The sequence below is a fragment of the Pteronotus mesoamericanus genome, unplaced genomic scaffold (assembly GCF_021234165.1).
Source record: "Pteronotus mesoamericanus isolate MK-2021 breed Mesoamerican mustached bat unplaced genomic scaffold, CSHL_Meso_final scaffold_165, whole genome shotgun sequence".
NCBI classification, from domain to species: Eukaryota; Metazoa; Chordata; class Mammalia; order Chiroptera; family Mormoopidae; genus Pteronotus; species Pteronotus mesoamericanus.
The window spans coordinates 9,484,460-9,503,653 of record NW_026555307.1 but is presented as its reverse complement, the minus strand read 5'-3'; the positions used below and the strand labels follow the sequence as shown (position 1 = coordinate 9,503,653).

Genomic DNA, 19,194 nt, shown 5'->3' with positions numbered 1-19,194 from the left:
GCAACAGGCATGTGCCCTGACGGGTAATGGAACCGACGCCCCATCTCTTTGCGGGAGGATGCCCAGCCAACTGAGCCACACAGGTCATAGCAGCCGACAGAGTGGGAATCTTTAGCTCTTCACTAAATCTTTGTTCAGCACTCACTTTGTGCGGGGCCATTAGCTGAGTGATGCTTGGGACACAACAGTGATCATGACAGTTCTGGAACTTACCCTCAGAGTGTTCCCAACACTTCTACAGAGTGATAGCCCAGAGGGAAGCATGGGCAGAGTGACCAGCTGAGATGGTGGATGCCTAGAAGACTGTGGAGCCCAGAGCAGGCAACTGCCACAGCTTTTGGGAGATCAAGAGAGCTTCTGGAAGAGGGAAGTAATAAGGTGAGACATGACGGATGAACAGGAATGAGCCAGGGTCTCTTTGCCAAGCAAAACCACAGATCCATACCTCCACTGAAGGGGAAATTGTTCCTTCCCTGTTCCCCCCGGTATATTTCTCCACATCCTCTTCCAGCTGGAACTCAGCACTCTCTCTCTCTTCCAGAGGGCAGACCAGAGACCTAACCACATCTGACTGGCAGCGTGGGGCTGGTGGCCCAGCTCAGACACACCCAGCCAGTTCTATTTATAAAACTGTGGCAGCTCTTGGGAAGAGCCAAACTTGGGGCTTAGAACTCACAGGAAAAGATGCCTGATAATACAGTAGGAACAGTAGGGGCCAGTGATCAAAGGTTTCAACATGTCAGGTCCTGTGGACACATGAACTTGTATTGAATCCTCAGCCCCTCCTCCATTATTCCCATTAAACAGATGAGAAATTTTAGGGTTAAAAATTTCGTAGTCACAAAACTGGTAAGGTGTGACTCATGTGAACATGAAGTGAGCAGAAAGCCAAAATAACTTGCTTCAGTAATAAAAAATATTCACAGAATTTAGAAAAGAGAGGGAAAACTGAGGATGAGAAAAGGCTGGTGGAGCCCAAGGGTCAGATAATAAACCGGAGGTGCAGAAGAGGAATGAGGGTACCTCACTCGCAAAAAAAGCCTGCAACTAAGCCAGGACTCATAACTGAGAGGCCAGAACAGCCCTCAAGGTCCCCCCACAAAAACTGTCTTGGAAGAGGAAAAGGAAAGCCACAGTGACAGAGTCACTGGCTGACATCATTCCGGAGTGCTATCACTGCCCAGAAGTCACTTCTACCATTATCTTTTCCTGAGATAAGAGGAGGAGAGTGAGGGACAGAGAAAGGGAGGCTGGGCGGGGGGGGGGGGGGGGAGGAAAAAGGGGAGACTTAGTGAGCTACATGGGGAGACTGAGAGACAAAGAAAGAAGAGACTATGGAAGCTTAATTCTCAGGGCTCCTCATTTGCAGATGTGCCCGTGTGTGCTATGAGTTGCTGGGGGATGTAGTAGTATTTTTGGAGGCCTGGGAAAGCCAGGTCGCAACGCAAAACATTTTCATGCTTTTCTGGGAAAACATCTGAAGATATCTTTCTCTTGGATACCTTGGTTCTTATTACCTGATTTTCCGAGTGTCCTTTTCTCACACTAAACGGCTCACTTCAATACCTAAGTTCTGCCAAAATTGTATTAAGTGTCAGAACCCGGATCACTCCGTTTAGCCCCTCGGGAACACAAATGGATTACTCCTTTCCGGCTCCACTCTCTACGCTGGCTCCAGCTTGCTCTAAACCACCCAAATTGAGCGTCTGCCCTTAGAGAACTCCATTTCCCATAGGCCTCTTCGCTCTACACCTACCTTTCCCATCATGCATTACATGTCTCCTTCTATGATTGTTCCTCTGCCCGCCCTCCTGTTGCTCCAGTCATGACTCTTGGCTTACATCACGGGCCTCCAGCCCTCCACTTTTACCCACAGCCAATTCGTCCAGGCCTTCGCAAGGGGGCGTAGCTTATGAACAATCGTATTGCCTATTGGCTGTTGAGTCGCCGGTAGGGCGTGGCTACGGAAGCCGGGCGGGCGCCTTTCGAACCGTGCCTGGGGAGGTGGTGGCAGCGATCGAGGATGCACCAGGCCGGCATGGCGACGGCGGGGACGCCCCGGCAGCGTAAGTGGCGTACGTGGCCTGCCGAAGAGATCGGGCGGGCGGGGGCCCCGAAGTCAGATCTGGAGCTGCGAAGTGTGCGTCGCGCAGGGATGCCAGCGTTGGGGTTGATTCTTCTTTAGGGAATTTTTTGGGGAGGAAACAACTTTGGGCAGGGTACTGTATGATAGGCAGAAAAGCGTGATTTTCATTGATTTTCAGGAAGTGATCAGCCTTCTCCATACCTTTCGGTGGCCATGGACTGTAGCCCATGCCTTAGGACAGCGTTCATACCCCTTCGTGAGCGAGGAGGGCCATAATTATCCCTCATTGAAGACTGAAACTGTATTTATTGTGCCGTTAACCTCCTTTTTCCATCTTTATGATCGTATATCTCTAAGTTCCTCTCCATCTCCATGAGTGTACGTTCATCTTATTTTTTCATTCAACACATCCTGCCTCAGCTCCCTTGTTCCCAGCCTGGTGCTGAAATGTGGATACCTGGTTAGTGACCAGCATATCACTGGTCCTTGTTAACTTACAGCTCAGAGTTTAGTTGGAAGACTGACACTAAACTCAGAAACAAACAAGTCAGTCAGATAATTTGGGGACTAATTAGGGCTGTAAAGGGAATAATTCAGTATGTCACTAGGAGTTGGAGAGGCCTTTCTGTTGAGGGAAACAGTGTGGTGCGCTCAGTCCTCTCTTCAACCATCAATAAGGTGCCAGGCTGGCCCTGTGGTTGGTGATGCTGGAAATACAGCAGTGCCCCAATAGGTTCCTGTCCTTGTGGAGCGACCAGTACAGAGCAGAAGACAGCACCAAGCTAGAGGGATGGACCTATGATGAGAGAAGCTGCCCAGGCAGAGGGGTTAGGGCCCGGGTCAGGGAAACACAATCAGAGTGGTTATGGCTGGGATGGAGGGGTTGCGATAGCCCAGGTTAGGCATGTGACCCAACCTGGGGTATTAGTGAAGCTTCCTGAAGAGGTAAGTGTAATGATGAGGAATTAGTCCAGAGAACGGGATTTGTGGTGAGCAGGAATAGCATTGGAAATCTGTACTGAGTAAACAAATAGACAAATGAATATATATGTAGCAATTGTGATAAGTGCTCAGAAGGGAAAAAAAGAATCACTGGATATTATGAGAAAGAACAAACTGGGGCTAGTGCTGTATATTGAAGAGTGAGAAAGATCTCTCTGAGAAGGAAACATTTGAGCTGAGTCCTGAGTACTGGATTGACAGTTGTTAACCGTGGGGACGATGGACTTGCATGTTCAAAAGTCTGTGGGGGCTGTGACTTGGCAGGGCCAGAGTCCAAGAGGAGGTCATTGTGGCTGGGATGCAGTGAACCCTGAGGGGAGGTAGTAAAGGAGGATGGTTGGCAGGGCTGGGCCCTGCAGGGCCTCGCAGGCATTTGGATTTTATTCTCAGCACAGTGGGCCCTGATCTTAGGCAGAGGACAGGAAATGTTATTTATTTATTTATGTATTTATGTATTTATGTATTTATATTTATTTTTAGAGAGAGGAGAGAGAGAGAAAAACATTGATGTGTGACAGAAACATAGATTGATTGGTTGTCTCTTGCATGCCCCCAACTGGGGACCTGGCCCAAAACCCAGGCATGTGCCTGGACTGACTAGGAACCTGGGAATCAAACCCAGCCTCTCCATGGGTTGGCCCATTGAGGCACACCAGTCAGAGCAGGAAATGTTCTCTTTTGCATTTAAATAGATCACTCTGGCTGCCTACTGGGGAGAAGGTTGGTGCAGCTAAGAATGGACAAGAGGACCTGGGAAGGGGACATTTAAGTCAGGTGCAAGATGACACAGTCTAAGAGGGAAGGGTAACATTGAGACATAGTGGGTGAGAACCAGTGATTGGTTGGTTAAATGCCAGGCAGAAGGGGAATTGGGTTTGGAAACTGAGGTCAGGGCCCAGGGGCAGCCAGAGAGCATTGTCAGGAAGTGGCTGACCTGGATCTGGCCACAGGAGAGAAGTGGCGGCTAGAGATGGAGAGCCCGGAGCCCAAGGCACACTGTCACTGTGCAAGCTCTGGGTGCGGGTGAGATTGCCCTAGGTGAATGACAGAAGACATGGCAAGGGTGGAAAATTATTGAGTCACACGTTTCAGGGAGCTGGAAATAAGTCACTGATTGAGAGGGACTGATCGGGAGACACAGCTCCATGAGGACGCGAATTTTATGTCCTTTTGATCATTGCTGCCTGCACCAGAGCCTAACACAGAGGGGTGCTCAGTAGGTGTTTGTGGGGCTCAAGAAGGAAAGAGAAAAAGATACAGTGTGTTGGAAGCCAAGAGAGCAGAGTTGAAGGCTGGCATTTGTGGCAATGCAGCCAGTGCTGTGAGGACTTGAGTTGGATGAGAGCGGGGTTATGGCCTTGGTCTGGTGGTGCAGAGAGCCTTTAGGAGGCCGGTGGGAGCAGGACCCCAAATGCCACTGGCTGAGGGGGTTCCACCGAGGGAGTAAGGGCTCGCACCGGAGCTTTCAGGAAGCAACCCTTCAGACCAGAAATGGGAGAGGGGAAAAGAGAAATGGAACTTGAGGACAAGTGGGCTAGGCCCACTGCTGTGTGCTTTGGGATTAAGGACACCTGGGCCAGGTTTCTGGCTACAAATAATTGAGAGGAAGAGCTAAGGGTCTCAAGTTGGTAATAGGTGCCAGGCCAGGGGCTGAGCAGTTAATGAGCATCACTTTGCCTTGGACTGTTACTTGCTTTCTACAGGGGAGAGAATTGAGGCACAGAGAAAGTCACGATGCAAATGATTTGACTCCTTCTCCTTCACATTGTAATCCTACCACCCTGTTCCCTGTGCCCACAATGGTGCCAGCACATAGGAGAAGCTCTGTGAATATTGGCTGTAGCAGCATCGCTTGTTGGTTAGAAGTAGGGGCCCCGGAGCCAGAATGCTGAGTTCAGATTGGCTGTCTCCATATTCCTGTTTCCTTCCTCTTCCTTACTCTACCCTAACTAAGCATACCTCTAGCAAGTCCTGGCCCGCCTGCCTCCAAAGTCTTTCCAGAGACAACCCATCGCCTACTCCTCTGTCCCCACCTTTCATCCTACCTGTAGCACCAGCAACTTCTTCCCTTCTCTCCTCTCCTCTCCCTATCCCCATTCCCAACATGAAGCTGAAGGGACTTTTTTAAAAACTTGAACCCTGGCTCTGCCTCATACTGTCTGTATGACTTTAGGCAAGGGCCTGTGAACCTCTTTGGGGCTTGCTTTTCCCATCTGTAAAATGGGGGTGCTAATAGCATCAACACAAATGGGTTGTTGTGAGGATTAAATGAGTTAATCCATAGTGTTCAGAACATGGCCTGAAATGGGGTTAGTGCTCAGTTGGGGCTGAATTTTCATAATATTTATTGGGCAACCTGGGTTGGACTCCTGCTCTTCACTCACTCAGTTTGGCCCTATGCACAAGACGTTTTGCCTGTCTGGGCCTCAGTTTCTGCATCTGTAAAATGGGGATGGCTACTGATTCATTCATCTGGTTTTTATCAAGTACTGCATACAGGATTCAGCCATGAACAAGAAAAAGATTTTTGAGGGCGGACAGGGAACAAAAGGAATAAAACATCTAACATCTCAGCTGGTGCTAAGTTCTGTAGCTATAAATGAAGCAGGGAAAGGGGATGGGGAATGCCACCTAGGGAGGCCCAGGTGTAGACAGGATGGTGGGAGAAGGCCCCACTGAGCCAAGACTTCAAAGAGAGCAGTGAGCCATGAGGGCATCTGAGGGAAGAGTGTTCAGGCAGACGAACAGCCAGTGCAGCGGCCCTGAGCTGGGAGCATGCCCGGTGTGTTCAGTGAGCATTGAAGCCCATGTGGCTGAAGCTGACTGAGAGGGGAACCATGAAGAGGGATGTGGACAGAGACCTTGTTTGTAAAAAGCTTAGTACAAGGTTCTGTGCACAGTAGGCTCTAGTACATAGTAGCTATCAATGTCATCATCCTTGATATTTGGATGGATGAACCTACCCACACTTGACTGGTTGACCCATCTGATGTGAAAACCAGTGCCCCACTGTGGCAGGATGTGAGGGAGTGTACTCACAGAATGAATGAGACTTCCACCTCTCTCCCCTCGCAGCCTCGAAGCGGAGGATCCCTGTGTCCCAACTGGGCATGGCTGACCCCCACCAGCTTTTCGATGACACGAGCTCAGCCCAGAGCCGGGGCTATGGAGCCCAGCGGGCACCCAGCAACCTGGGCTACCCTACAGCCTGCACCTCGCCCCAGGGGGCCTTCCTGACTGATCCCGTGTCCAACATGGCCATGGCCTATGGGAGCAGCCTGGCTGCACAAGGCAAGGAGCTGGTGGATAAGAACGTGAGTGGGCCAGGCTGGTGGGGTTTGGGGGAAGGCTGGGCCCATGGGGCCAAGGCTTCAGATAGAGCTCTGCCTCCCCAGATCGACCGTTTCATTCCTGTCACCAAGCTCAAATATTACTTTGCCGTGGACACCTTGTACGTGGGCAAAAAGCTGGGCCTGCTCTTCTTTCCCTACCTGCATCAGGTCAGAGCACTACCCCATTGAGGTCTGAGGGGGAGACAGCCTCTGGGTAGGGGGCAATGGGAGGGGGTTGAGTCAGAGGCTGGGGCAAGCATGAGGGACAGGGTAGGAAATTCACCCAAAGAGAGGACCTGTAAGCTGGGTGGAAGGAGCCCAACTCTGGAGGTCCTTGCCTGCTCCCCCCACTATCCCTACAGGACTGGGAGGTGCAGTACCAGCAGGACACGCCAGTGGCCCCCCGCTTTGACGTCAACGCTCCTGATCTCTACATTCCAGGTTTCACCCTACCCACCAGGGCCCAGTACCATCCTCCCTCTGGGTGGGCACGTCTAGGGCAGAGGTGTAGGTGCCGGGTTGCCCAGGATGGTCCTTCCTCTGACCTGTGTCTGTGTGTCTGCCTCCCACAGCTATGGCTTTTATCACCTATATCTTGGTGGCTGGCCTGGCACTGGGGACCCAGGAGAGGTGAGTGGACTCGAGTGGGTAGAGTAGTGAGGGGTTTGGGAGCTGAGGGGTAGTCAGGACAGTATCTTGGTGCCCTCTTTCAGAACAGCCTCACCGTTTGGCCCAAGACAGAGCCCTAGGTGTTATGCTCAGGGTCACCTTCTTTCCCACCCACATGTGATTCTCTAAATCCATCCTTCCCCTTGGCCTCCACCACCAGATCCAGTCTCATCCTCGCCCTCTCCTAGCTAGCTGCCTTGACCCCACACACCCCCTGCACCTCAGCTCTAGCAGCAGCCAGAAAGGTCTAGTCCCACCCTGCTCAGAAGCTATCCATAGCGCCCTGGCCCCAGACCAAGTCCCAGCTCCTTAGCCCTGCACTGTCCTCCAAGAGGCCTTTCTCTGCCCCTCCTTACTCTGCTGTTCCACTCTGGTCCTCTTTCCATTCTCCAGAGGGCCTGATACTGCCATCCCAGGGCCTTTGCACATCCGGTTCCCTTTGCTCAGGAGTCTGTTCTGCCCCTATATCATCACCCCTTCGCTCAAGATGTCTCCATTCCAGTGTCACTTCCTTGGGGAAGCCTTCCCACCCCCACCCCGCAGGCTGGGTCAAGCCCCCACCTTTTGCTCATAGGCCCCTGTTCATTTCCTTTGTGGCACTGAAAATAATTGTCATCTGAATACATTTAATTGTTTCTCAAACTGGGGATATGGGGATAATTGAGAGACCAGGGTCCTTTGTTCCCAGCCCACTGTTAACTTCTTCAGACCTCAGTGCAGTGTCCCCTTCTCTGGGAAGGCCTGAATCCCCCTCTCCACTGGGTCAGTCACCTCCCTACCCTGTGCTTCCCCAGTCCCAGCCCTAGCGTGTTGTCTAGGCTGTCACTGAGGATAGGTCTGCCTTTCCTGGAATGGGACTTCCACGAGGACAGGACCCAGATCCACCTTGGTCACTGCCGGGTCTCCAGCCCCACCCAACATACGCAGTTCCCAAGCGGATCTTTAGGGAGGGTTTGAGCAGACCAATCGAGTGACAGCTTGGGTACCCACAGGTTCTCCCCAGACCTCCTGGGTTTGCAGGCCAGCTCAGCGTTGGCCTGGCTGGCATTGGAGGTGCTGGCTATCCTGCTCAGTCTCTACCTGGTCACTGCCAACACTGACCTCACTACTATTGACCTGGTGGCCTTCTTGGGCTACAAATATGTTGGGTGAGTATCACCGTGCCCCCTACTACCAGCCCCAGCCCTGGGCCTCTTCCTCACACCAGCCTTCCCCTCTTCCCCCCAGGATGATTGGCGGGGTCCTCATGGGCCTGCTTTTTGGAAAGATTGGCTACTACCTGGTGCTGGGCTGGTGCTGCGTATCGATCTTTGTGTTCATGGTGAGTTCGGGCTCAGGGCAGCATGAGGTTGAGAACATAGGCCTCTTGGACAGAGTTGGGGTCCCTTGGAAGCAATCAAGCAGAGGATATCAGGTGGGGAGTTTAGACCAGAGCTACATTGCTGAACTGAGGAGCCCTGGAGTGCGTGTCATAGCCTGGGGGTCAGGAAGGCTTCCTGGAAGAGGGGGTGTTGAAGCTGGGGCTTGAAAGAGAGGAGCCAGCCAGACTGCTAGGGTGGGCAGGCGCTCACCCTCCCCCACTCTGCTTTCACGGTGAGCTTTCCTTCCAGAATTTCCTTCAGGATGAAAAAATTTCCAGCACTCCCGAAGTAGCTTGTTTGAGGGCCCTTAGTGGAGGTGCTGGTTAAGCACTAGCATTCACTAGGCCTGGGTTTGACCCTAAGCTTCGCTGGATCCTGGGCAGATCACGTCCTCTTTTTCAACCTCAGTTTTCTCTTTTGTAATTTGGGGATGATGATAACTGCACTTCAGGATACTTGGAGGACAGTGTGAGGAGCAGACGGCACAAACTGGTAGCTGGTGGGTCACATCTAAACATCAGATAAACTTTGACTTAGATGTTGTTATTTACAAGATTTTTTTTTTTTTTAAAAAAAGGGCATTTTGGTTCGTGTTAAAAATTATCATCTGACCAACATAAGCAGGTGACAGCAACCAGAGCCGCATTTGGCCACTCCTAGGCAGGGTAATCACAGTGCTTCCTCACCTCACTCAGGGGCCTGGCCTGGGTTTGAACCCTTATATTTTCTCACAAGGTCTGGGGAGGGTCATCACTATCTGTTAGATTTGGGAAGCTAAGGAGCCCCAGAAGCTGAGACTCCAGCCCAGCTGCCCCTGTGGAAGGAGGGAGAAAACGGAGGCCGCAGAGGGGCAGGGACTGGAAGTACCCAGGCGCCCTGCCTGGCCCAGAAGGCTCAAGGGTAACCCCTACTGGCCCCAGATCCGGACGCTGCGGCTGAAGATCCTGGCGGAGGCTGCGGCTGAGGGAGTCCCAGTGCGGGGGGCACGGAACCAGCTGCGCATGTATCTGACCATGTCCGTGGCGGCGGCACAGCCTCTGCTCATGTACTGGCTCACCTTCCACCTGGTGCGGTGAGGGTGGTAGGGCCCGCCTCTAACTGCTGTTCCTGGAGGCTCATCTGCCAAGCACCTGCCAGCCGCAGCTACTATGGTCCAGACGCCCCCCTCCGTGCACCAGCACCACAGAACCCCCCACCAGGTGCAGACGTCCCCAGCTGTGCCGGCCACACACCCCCCGCCCCCCCCCCCCCCAGCAGACGGCTGCTGTTCGTGAAACAATAAACCGTGGTGGGCGCAGCGTGGGTGGCCTCTCCTTGGTGGCTGCGCCGTTGCCCGGCAGGGGGCAGACCAGTCTCGCAGGGAAGCGGGTGGGCGGAGCAGGTACAGTTGATAGCTGCCTGCAACCAGGGGCCACCAGAAGGCCTAGAGATTTAATGAGCCAAGCCCAAACCCATAGATAGGAAGCCTTCTTACCTTTATTTTTCCACCTTGGGCTCCTTGACCTTGCTCAGGGTGCTTTCCAGCGTTTCTGAGCCTGCAGAGTGGGGCTGTGGGGCCGAGAGCAGTGGGGATGAGAGAGGAGACCCCTTAGTGAAGGGGTTACCCAGGTTCTGGGCTGAGGCACGGGGCACTACCCACTTGGGAGCAGCAAGCCTTTTACCTTCGCCTCCATGCTGGAGCTGCTGGAGCTGCTGGGGCTGTGGCCATGCTAGTTGAAAAGAGTGAGGCTGAGCGTCCTCAAGTTGAAAGCCTGAGCTCGAGGCTCATCAGGACCCTAGGGTCAGAAACCCCCATTCCACCATACTCCCTCCCCAGTGGGATGTGTCCATTTGAAAGGTGATTTACCTTCTGGTTAGCTGTCCCTGCCTTTGATAGACCTGGAACTTTGGGGAAGCTGTGCTTGGGATCACTCACCTGGCCTGCCTATTTAGGCTTCTTGGAAGTGGACTCCAGGGCTGCTGAGAGGAGGAAGATCATCTGGATTGGCACAGGGAATGGTCCCCTGAAGTTCAAGGTCCTCACTCCCAGGAGCATACCTGCCACAGGTCTAACTTTATGTGGTAAGAGAAGGTGTGTTCAGTCAGGTGTCAGGCGGGGAGCAGTGGGACCTGCCTTCCCAAGGAATGCACAGGAACCCCACCAGACCTTTGTTGGGAGTCCTTAAGCTCTGACTCAGCCTCTCCCAGCAACGCCCAACTTTCCCTCTGGGCAATGGGGAGGGTGGACAGTTAACTACTAAATAATAAAAATAATAAAAAACACGCTCCCACCTCCAGCCTTGCAAATAAGGACTAGGGGTTGGGGTGGGCAGTTGTGGATTTCTGGGAGGGGTGCTAGAGGTGTCATCAGCTTCCCCCCAAAGGGTTGCTTGCTGTGATCTGTAAGAATATTATCACTCCCTGTGTTTATTGTGTGCCATGCTAGGTGTTATTCCAAAGGCTTCACATACATTAACATCCCTCTTTGTCCTGGTGACAAGCAGTTTAGAAGGGGAAAGAGCATGAACTTGGGACCAGCCTGCTGAATTTGAAGAGCAGCTGTACCACTTAGCAGTGGGGTGACCTAGGGAAAGTTGCTTCACCTCCTTGTGCCTCAGTTTTCTCATCTGTGAATGACAGCTGCCATATGGGGGCAAAGTAAGAATCAGATGGATTAGCTTCCTAGACCTGTGCCTGGCAGAGTTAAGTGGTGATGAAACAGTTTTGGCTTTTTTAAAAATAAAAGGTAGACACTGTTGTTATCCCTGTTTTGCAGATGAGAAAACTAAGGAAAACTTTTGCAGAAGTGAGATGATGAGGGGCAAATGCAGCAATGAACAGACTCGAGCTGGGATTCACATGCAGGCGGTGTGGCTTAAGTCCAAGGCTGTGCCTGGTCCCTCTATCTCACCTTGGAGTGTGCTCAGAAGGGGCAGCCAGAGGAACCCAGCCTTCCCTCTCCACACTGGGCTGGCCCCAGTCAGGCTGGGGCTGAGCCACCTGCTCCCTTCACTGTGAGGCTAAGTGTCCTCCTGAGTTTTTGCCCAGCCCTGCCACCAGCAGCTGGGCAGACTGTACCTATAGCAGTGAGCAGATGGGGACAGGTGGCTGGGGCCTAGGGATAACGATGAATGTGCAGTAATCAGCCAGTGCACTCAGGTCTCTGCTCCAAAGTAGACCTTTGGAGCTCCTCTTTACCTTAGAGGAGCCTGCCCTGATGGCTGGCTCCACCAACACAGCCCTTGCTTAGCGCACTCTGAAGTTACCTTTATTCTCACTCATTCCAGCACCGTATTTTTTCAAGCACCTACCATGTGTCCAGCACAGTTCAAGTGCTGGGGGTACAGAGGTGAACAAAGTTTCCAGCTTTCTGGAATTGACAGCCTATGAGGGAAACAAGGTAAAGTATATAGTATGTTACAAAAAAAACCCTGAAAACTAAAATGACAATGGGTTGGAAATGGATAGGCAGAATGCCATATATGTATACAACAAAAAGGATGAACTGACACGTGCTACATTACAGGTGAACCTCAAAAACATGCTAGGTGAAAGGAGCTAGGCACAAGAGATTACCTGTTGTGTGATAGCATTTATATGATGTACTCACAGAAGTCAGTTAGAGTGGATTAGTGGATGCTGGGAACTGAGTGGGAATGGGGATTAACTTAAATGGACAGGAGAGGTCTTGGAGTGAAGGGGAGGAAATGTTATGAAACTGATGTATGGAGACAGTTGCACCACTTGATAAAGTTACTAAAGATCACTGAATTATACATTTGAAAGGGGTGAGTTTTATGTAATTTATACACCCAATAAAAACTTTTTAAAAAAGTAATATGTGCTAAGGAGAAATACAGCAAGAAAGGAGAACAGGTAATACCTGTATGGGAGGGGTTGGATTTTAAATAGTCACCAAGGAAAGCATCACTGAAGTCACTTTTCAGATCTGAAGATGAGAAGACAAGCCATATAAGCATCTGGAGGAAGAGTGTTCTAGGCAGAGGGAGTATTAAGTGCAAAGGCCCTGAGGCAGGAATGCACCTGTGTGTCTGAAGAGCTGCAAGGTCAGAGTGGCAGTGAGAATGGAGGGAAAGAAAATAGAGAGGAATGGAGGTAGTGTCCTGTAAATCAAAGATCTTTGTTCCTTACTCTGAATGAGAAGAGAGGTGAAATTACCATGGTTTCCCCCACAACTGGATGCAGGATTTGAGAGAAAGTGGCTATCTCTCCTGGCAGGTCATAAATTCCAAGTGTGGGGGATCTTGTCCACTTTGCTCAGCACCCAGAGCAGTATAACTCAGAGTTGGTGCTGCTCGTCATTGGTGAATGAGTGAAGTTACCTGATGCGAGGCAGGTTAGCACAGAGTGGCTACAAGTTCGAGTTCTGGAGGTCAGTCTGCTTACAGGCGAACCCTTGCTCTACCCCTTACTGCTCTGTGGACAAATAAGCAGTCACTCTGGGCCTCAAGTTTCCTTCTCTGAAAGTGGAAAACTTACCTTATAAAGTAGATGGTTTCCCACAGAGCCTGCCTGGTATATGGTAAATATATGCTCAATAAATGTGAGGGTTGATTTATTTTTAGAGGACAGGAGAAACATATCAGTTTGTTGTTCCACTTATTTATGCATTCATTGGTTGATGCTTTTTAAAAAGATTTTAAAAATTTATTTCAGAGAAGGAATAGGAGGGAGAAAGAAACATCAATGTGGGGTTGCATCTTGCGCACCCCCTGCTGGGGACCTGGCCCGCAACCCAGGCATGTGCCCTACACTGAGAATTGAATTGGTGAACCCTTTGGTTTGCAGGCCAGCACTCAATCCACTGAGCCACACCAGCCAGGGCTCATTGGCTGATTCTTGTATGTGCCCTGACCGGAGATCAAACCTGCAACCTTGGTGTATTGGAATGATGCTGTAACCAACTGAGCTACCTGGCCAGAGCGTCAGGTTTCATTATTATCCACAAACACAATCTCATGTTTCCTTGTGAAACTGGCCTCAAAAGGTAAAATTTCATGCCCAAGGACAGTGGACTAGCACTTTGTAGAATAGCGATATGAGCAGTCTTCCAGGCCCAACATGAAGTACAGTGGAACCTCTGTTCTCCAACTTAATTCATTCCAGAAGGCTATTTGGGAAGCAATTTGTTTGAAAACCAAATCATTTGGATGACTGATCATACAGCTATCAGCATGAAAGGGTTGTTGGGTAGAGAACCAAAATGCTGGAGATGGGAGACATTCAAGAACCGAGGTTTGACTGTAGCCTTCTATTACTGTGCTAAAATTGCAGGGAGGGCGAGTGGGTCTGGGGAGACCACAGCCTGGTCCTCCAGACTCCCCTCTAATCATTCCTGTATTAGAGTTAGGATGTGGCAGCTTTTGCAGAGACCCAAAAGACAGAGGCTGAACAAGATAGCTTCGTTTTTCTCTCCCATGAAAGTCTGAGCTGGTGGGAGTCCAGAGTGGGTGACTGGGTGGGTGTGGGACCCTGGCTCCTTGTGTCTGGTTGTTCTGCATCCTTCCAGGGTGTTGTCCAAGGACAGCTGGCCCCCACCATCAGTTCCTCAGGAAGAGAAGGGGCAAGTGGAGGGCACAGCACTTCCTTTTAAGAAACCTACCTGTAGACAGCACACATCCCTTCCTCCAGGATTTAGACATGTGGTCTCTGCAGGGGAGACTGGGAAGTACAGTTCGTAGCTGGGGAGATATGTACCCACTAACCTGGGGACTTCTGTTACTGAAAAGGAGAGAGGAAAATGGATAGAAGAGCCTGTCTCTCACTATTATTGGCAGCGTGTCCCTTACTGCCCTGCTGTGCCTAACCCAGAAGTATTTTTTTCCTTTCATTAAATTTATTGGGGGTGACACTGGTTAACAAAATTATACAGGTTTCAGGTGCATAATTCTACAACATCATTTGTACACTGTGTCTGATGCAGAAGGTTTACAAATGCAGGCCAGATAAAAGCTGGGAAGGTGGACACAAATGCTTGGATGAAAAACATAGCTGTGAATGCCCAGGTTGGTGTGGCTCTGTGGATCGAGCATTGGCCTGCGAAATGAAAGGTTGCTGATTCCCAGTCAGGACACACACCTGGGTTGCAGGCCAGGTCCCCAGTTGGGGGCTTGTAAGAGGCAACCATTCTGCTCTTGGGAAGATATTAGTTCCCTGACATTCAGTTCTCATGGCTAACAGGCAGGGACAGTAGCTTAGGTCTGTCCTCCCCAGTCCCTGCCTGCCCTGGCATCTAATGGCACTGCCCTTCCCTGCTTGTTTCCTCAGTACCTCTGCATAAAAGTAAAATTAAAAAAAGAAATACCTAAGAGTATAAGCAATGCCTTCTCCTTTGTCAGAAAAGTGGACTTGTGTTCCCAACTGGCTGCAATACTGATGTCATTCACTACTACTTGATTAACTTCACTGGCTCACATTCTTCAGTTACTCCAACCCTGATGTTTTTATTTAATCACTACACTTCAAGAAGAGATTCCAGATGCCAACTTTAGGGGCCAGGGAAACTAAGACAGTGTAGGGGAAGACAGTCCTCCATGGAGGGTCCCCACTCCTCCGCATCTGAGGACTGACGGCTCATTGGAAAAGTGCTTCAAAGTCCGATTTAGTCTCTTTGAAGTTTAAATGAACAGAGTGCCCTGGTCCTATAAACACTATAATCCTTGTTGTGGACTCTTTCCTCAGAACTTAACCACATCCCGGGAGGTGATGACCTCAGGGATGCAGTACGAGGGTCTTGGTTTCCTTTCCCACAAGACAGAAGTGCCGAGCTGGCCTTGGGCATTCTGGAATGTTAATAAGCAGAAAATCTTGACAACCATCCTTTGGCAGTTGCCAAGGGGCTAACGGCCCAGCTGGCCTCCGACCAGCTGACTGTTGTGTCTGGGGTTTGATTTTACTCCATTTACCAGCTAGTAAGTTAGGTTGCAGTCATTTCCAAAATGCTGGCGGAAGCCTTGAGACTGCTGGACCAGAGACAAATGGCTTCATCACTCACAGGAGGCCACATAAGCATCAGCATTTGTGTTGGCTTCTCTTGTCCTATGGGGTCAAAGTGGATGGTCCAAATGGACCCTGCACATGCAGTGGGTTGCATTACAAGAATGGGACACTGAGCTTGGGGACCTGCTGCTTTATAGCAGGCAGTATGCAAGTGTGCTCTTTCTCCAAAGGGAGCCATTTCCTCATTCCCTCAAGGTGCTCACTACAAATCCAACCCTGAGAAATGGCCCAAGTAAACAGCTGTCAGGGTCATGCCTTCTTGGCACACCCAAGACCTGAAGCAGCATGGAGTACTGTTTCTACCAACAATCCACCCCTCCTGGTTTCTGATGAATTGTCACACAAATATGCCATTCTACAATGAACAGGACTCCAAGCAGCAGTGGGTCGGTTCTGTTGTTAGGAGTCCCATCTGCCATCCAGGTGTGAATAAGCAGGGCTTATTTCAGCCAGCATGTAGTCCAAGGCTGTCATCCATTAGGACCCACACAGGGAGATCAGGGTGACCTGCTGATCTTTGACATCATTGCCAATAATCACAAAGCCAGAAAGCAGCCCTCATGCCCCATGGAGAGACACCATGACTCACTCTTTTCCACACTCAAAAACATGGACTGCTGGGGTACACTCCAAGATTTGCTGTCAAACTTGACTTGGAACACTGCCATGGTTCGGTTAAGCTACACGGGCATTGCCACTGAGTACTGTTTACAGCCTCCATTGCCATACACGGCATAACCCTGGGGTGCTTGGGTGGCAGTGTGTGATTTTGTTATTGGCCAGATTACAACAAGGCTGTGCAGGTCCGTGTGTTTATAAATGTGTGGGTATGGGACCCACATTCAGAAGCTGCTACTGATGGCATTGGGCACAGGAGAGTTGGTCAGGACCAGCTATGTAGCTATGTCTACCAGTCACGTTGCCAGCTGCAGATGCCACCGGGCTCAGGGGGACCAGGTGATTAGCCAGGATATGGAAGTTGGATCTAGGGGACAGAGAGACCACAGACTGCACCCACTTTCCCTTCCCTCTACCTCCTAGGGTCTAAGGCCTCCCTCCCCAGGTCCCTGGTTAACTCCCAAGGGTTGGAAATCAGTGTGCATTCCATGCCAGTAGGTATGGCTTCACTTCTATCAACATATACTCACACTCAGACCTTTTGAGTCAGGTATGAGTGGAACAAGCATTTTTCCAAATTTATAGGGACAATGTTGGCCAACACAGAAGACCTGGCAAGGACACTCAATGACCAAGTGAGTCAATGGCAAGGGGTCATTGTCTTCATGACCCAGGACCAGTCAGTCCAGAAAGAATCCAAAGGGCTTAACCAGAATTAACTTCAATCCGAGGCCCACTTCTGGTTGACCTGCCCCATGGAGGGTGCTGGGATCAGGTGCACTGGGGCTTGATGGTAGGGAGAAGAAAGGTGCACCATACCCAGGAATGATGAGGGCAGATCCCCAGTGCCTTTGACCTGATCTTTACCCAGGAGATGGCTTAGAGGTAAACCCTTGTTGGGAACAGCCACGTTCAGTGACCGAACTGCCTCCCTACAGTATATGGACCAGGGGGAAGTAAAGAGAGATCTTTGAGTTGACTTTTTTAAAGTCCATTCCACTTAATGATGCCAAAGGCTGTTAAATGGCCACTGAATAACTTGGCTGCTGGCCCATTGTTGAGCAGCCTTTGCAAGCAAAAGAGCACCATTATCATCCTGTAAATGGTCCAGAGAGTAGAAGTCATGGCACAGTTGTTTCAGGGCCCAGTGGCATGGCAGCACCACACCTGACAATGTGCAGGGTGACACCACTGGCAGTCAATCTGCAGGAGCAAGTGAACCCTGGGAACTTCCTCACCATGAGACGAATGGGATACCCAACTTTTTCCCTTCACATGACTGAGACATGAAGGTGACATTTGTTGCAGGTCAGGAAAAGGCCTTCTTCCAGGCCAGAGGCATCAGTGAGTTTGAGGGGAATGAAGACGAGGAGAGACATGATCGGATTTAAGGGCTGTTCATGGTAGCAGAGTGGGTGTAGGGGAGAGACACTCACTACTAAGGAGGAACAAGGGAGCAGGCATGTAGGCAGAGACAGAAATCAGCCACTGGAAGGCTGCCTTGCTGAGCAAGTCCTGTGGGCAACCTGCCATGTGATCCCATGTAACCCCCTCACCTCCACTCATTTTACAGGTGAGGAAACTCTAGGTTCAAAGGAGTTAAGTGGCCTGCCCACTGTTGTACATCCGGAGTGGTGGGCAGTCTCTCCCAGTGCCTAGCCCCTACCCCTGGACCACAGGCTGTTTCACTCTGGGGTCCCAATGTGTGTAGGATACTGCAGGCTTCACTGCTCACCAACTCTTGAGTTAGCTACAGTGACAAAGACCTGGCAGGCAAAATGGCAGACTCCATGAACACCTACCATGGAAAGGGGAGGTAACTATCATCTTCTTTCTGAAAGAGATTTTTAAGCCATAATGGATACAAGTCTTTCCCCCAAGATACAGAATGTGGCCTTTTTGGCCTTAGAGATTTCTAGGAAAGAGAGTTTATTGTCCCTTTGTTCCATGGAGAGGTCAAGGCTAAATCTGGAACTGTCTGGAACTGTCAAGTTGCACAGAGCCCACAGATCGGCCAGGTACTACCTACTCCTGGACCAGAGACCAGCTTCCTATCACCAGGCAGGTGGAGACACTGAGACTGTCCCATGACATGACTACTTCATCCAGCTAGAACAGAGACTGCTTCCCAGTAAATTCCCTCAGAGGCTGTCTGACACCCACCCTGTGCCCCCATAGGAGCTGACTCCTAGAACAGGACATTGCTTGCCCAAGGCAAGCATGGTAAGACATTTTCCTTTACCTGAGACAATTCACCCCCTAGTACCTCATCCATCTTGCCCTGTTCTATGTAATTCTTTAGCGCTTGCCACTCATGCAGTAGGGAGGATATCCATGTCCTCATGATCCTCCGGGACCTCTTATTGCTCAGGACAAGCTTCGAGCTCTATTTGAAAGCTGGCCAGGTAGCTCAGTTGGTTAGAGCATTGTCCTGATACACCAAAGTTGTGGGTTTGATCCCATCGGGACACACACAAGAGTCAACCAATGAATTCACAAATAAGTGGAACAACAAATAAATGTTTCTCTTTCCCTCTCTCCTTCACCCTTCCACTCTCTCTAAAATCAATTAAAAAAGAATGTTAAAAAAACCCCAAACTCTTTATGCAGTAATGGAGTTGATCAGCCTTTTTGTCTTTCAGACCTGGGAAATTTTACCTAACACTGTGGGTTGCCTGGACGCTGCTGTGTTTAGGGCTGTATGTTTGCAAGATGGATGAGAGGAGAGGGGCTTCCAGAGTCAAGACAGGAAGGGAACACCCACAGGTAGGCAGGAGAGTTGGGACTAACCCTGGAGGCCAAATTCAGCCTCCACTGGAATTCCCCATTTCAATGCAGGGACACATGTGGGAGTCTTCTGGGAGGCCTGAGAAGATGGTAGAACTGCAGGAAAGATAAAAATCGTAAGGCCCAAGTGATTTTAGTCAGAACCACTCCAATTTTAGGAAGGTTTTGGTCTTTCCCTAAACAGGATGCATCCTTATTCCAACTCTCCTGTGTCCCCAAAGTAGTGTTTAAGGTGTGGGTTACAGTCCATAGTAGGTCATTTAAAAATTAAAAAAAATTAGGGGGTGTATGACCAACATTTTTAAAAAGGGAGCTAGAATAGAAAATAGCAGAGCTGACT

General features: G+C 50.4%; 1 protein-coding gene across 3 annotated transcripts; it reads left to right on the top strand.

Annotated features, from left to right (window-relative positions):
* The first annotated feature begins 330 nt into the window (after positions 1–330).
* On the top strand, positions 331–9,687 carry YIF1B (Yip1 interacting factor homolog B, membrane trafficking protein). 3 transcript variants are annotated; one of them, XM_054589105.1, is made up of 8 exons: positions 331–378; positions 6,164–6,402; positions 6,484–6,588; positions 6,783–6,861; positions 6,993–7,050; positions 8,082–8,237; positions 8,317–8,410; positions 9,371–9,687. In XM_054589105.1, exons 2-8 carry the CDS (start codon positions 6,199–6,201, stop codon positions 9,524–9,526), a joined length of 852 nt encoding a protein of 283 aa, XP_054445080.1. In that variant the 5' UTR covers positions 331–378; positions 6,164–6,198; the 3' UTR covers positions 9,527–9,687. The 3 variants fall into 3 exon arrangements, with proteins under 3 accessions (XP_054445080.1, XP_054445078.1, XP_054445077.1); XM_054589103.1 differs by lacking the exon at positions 331–378 and adding an exon at positions 1,965–2,066; XM_054589102.1 differs by lacking the exon at positions 331–378 and adding an exon at positions 1,965–2,075.
* Positions 9,688–19,194: the final 9,507 nt, after the last annotated feature.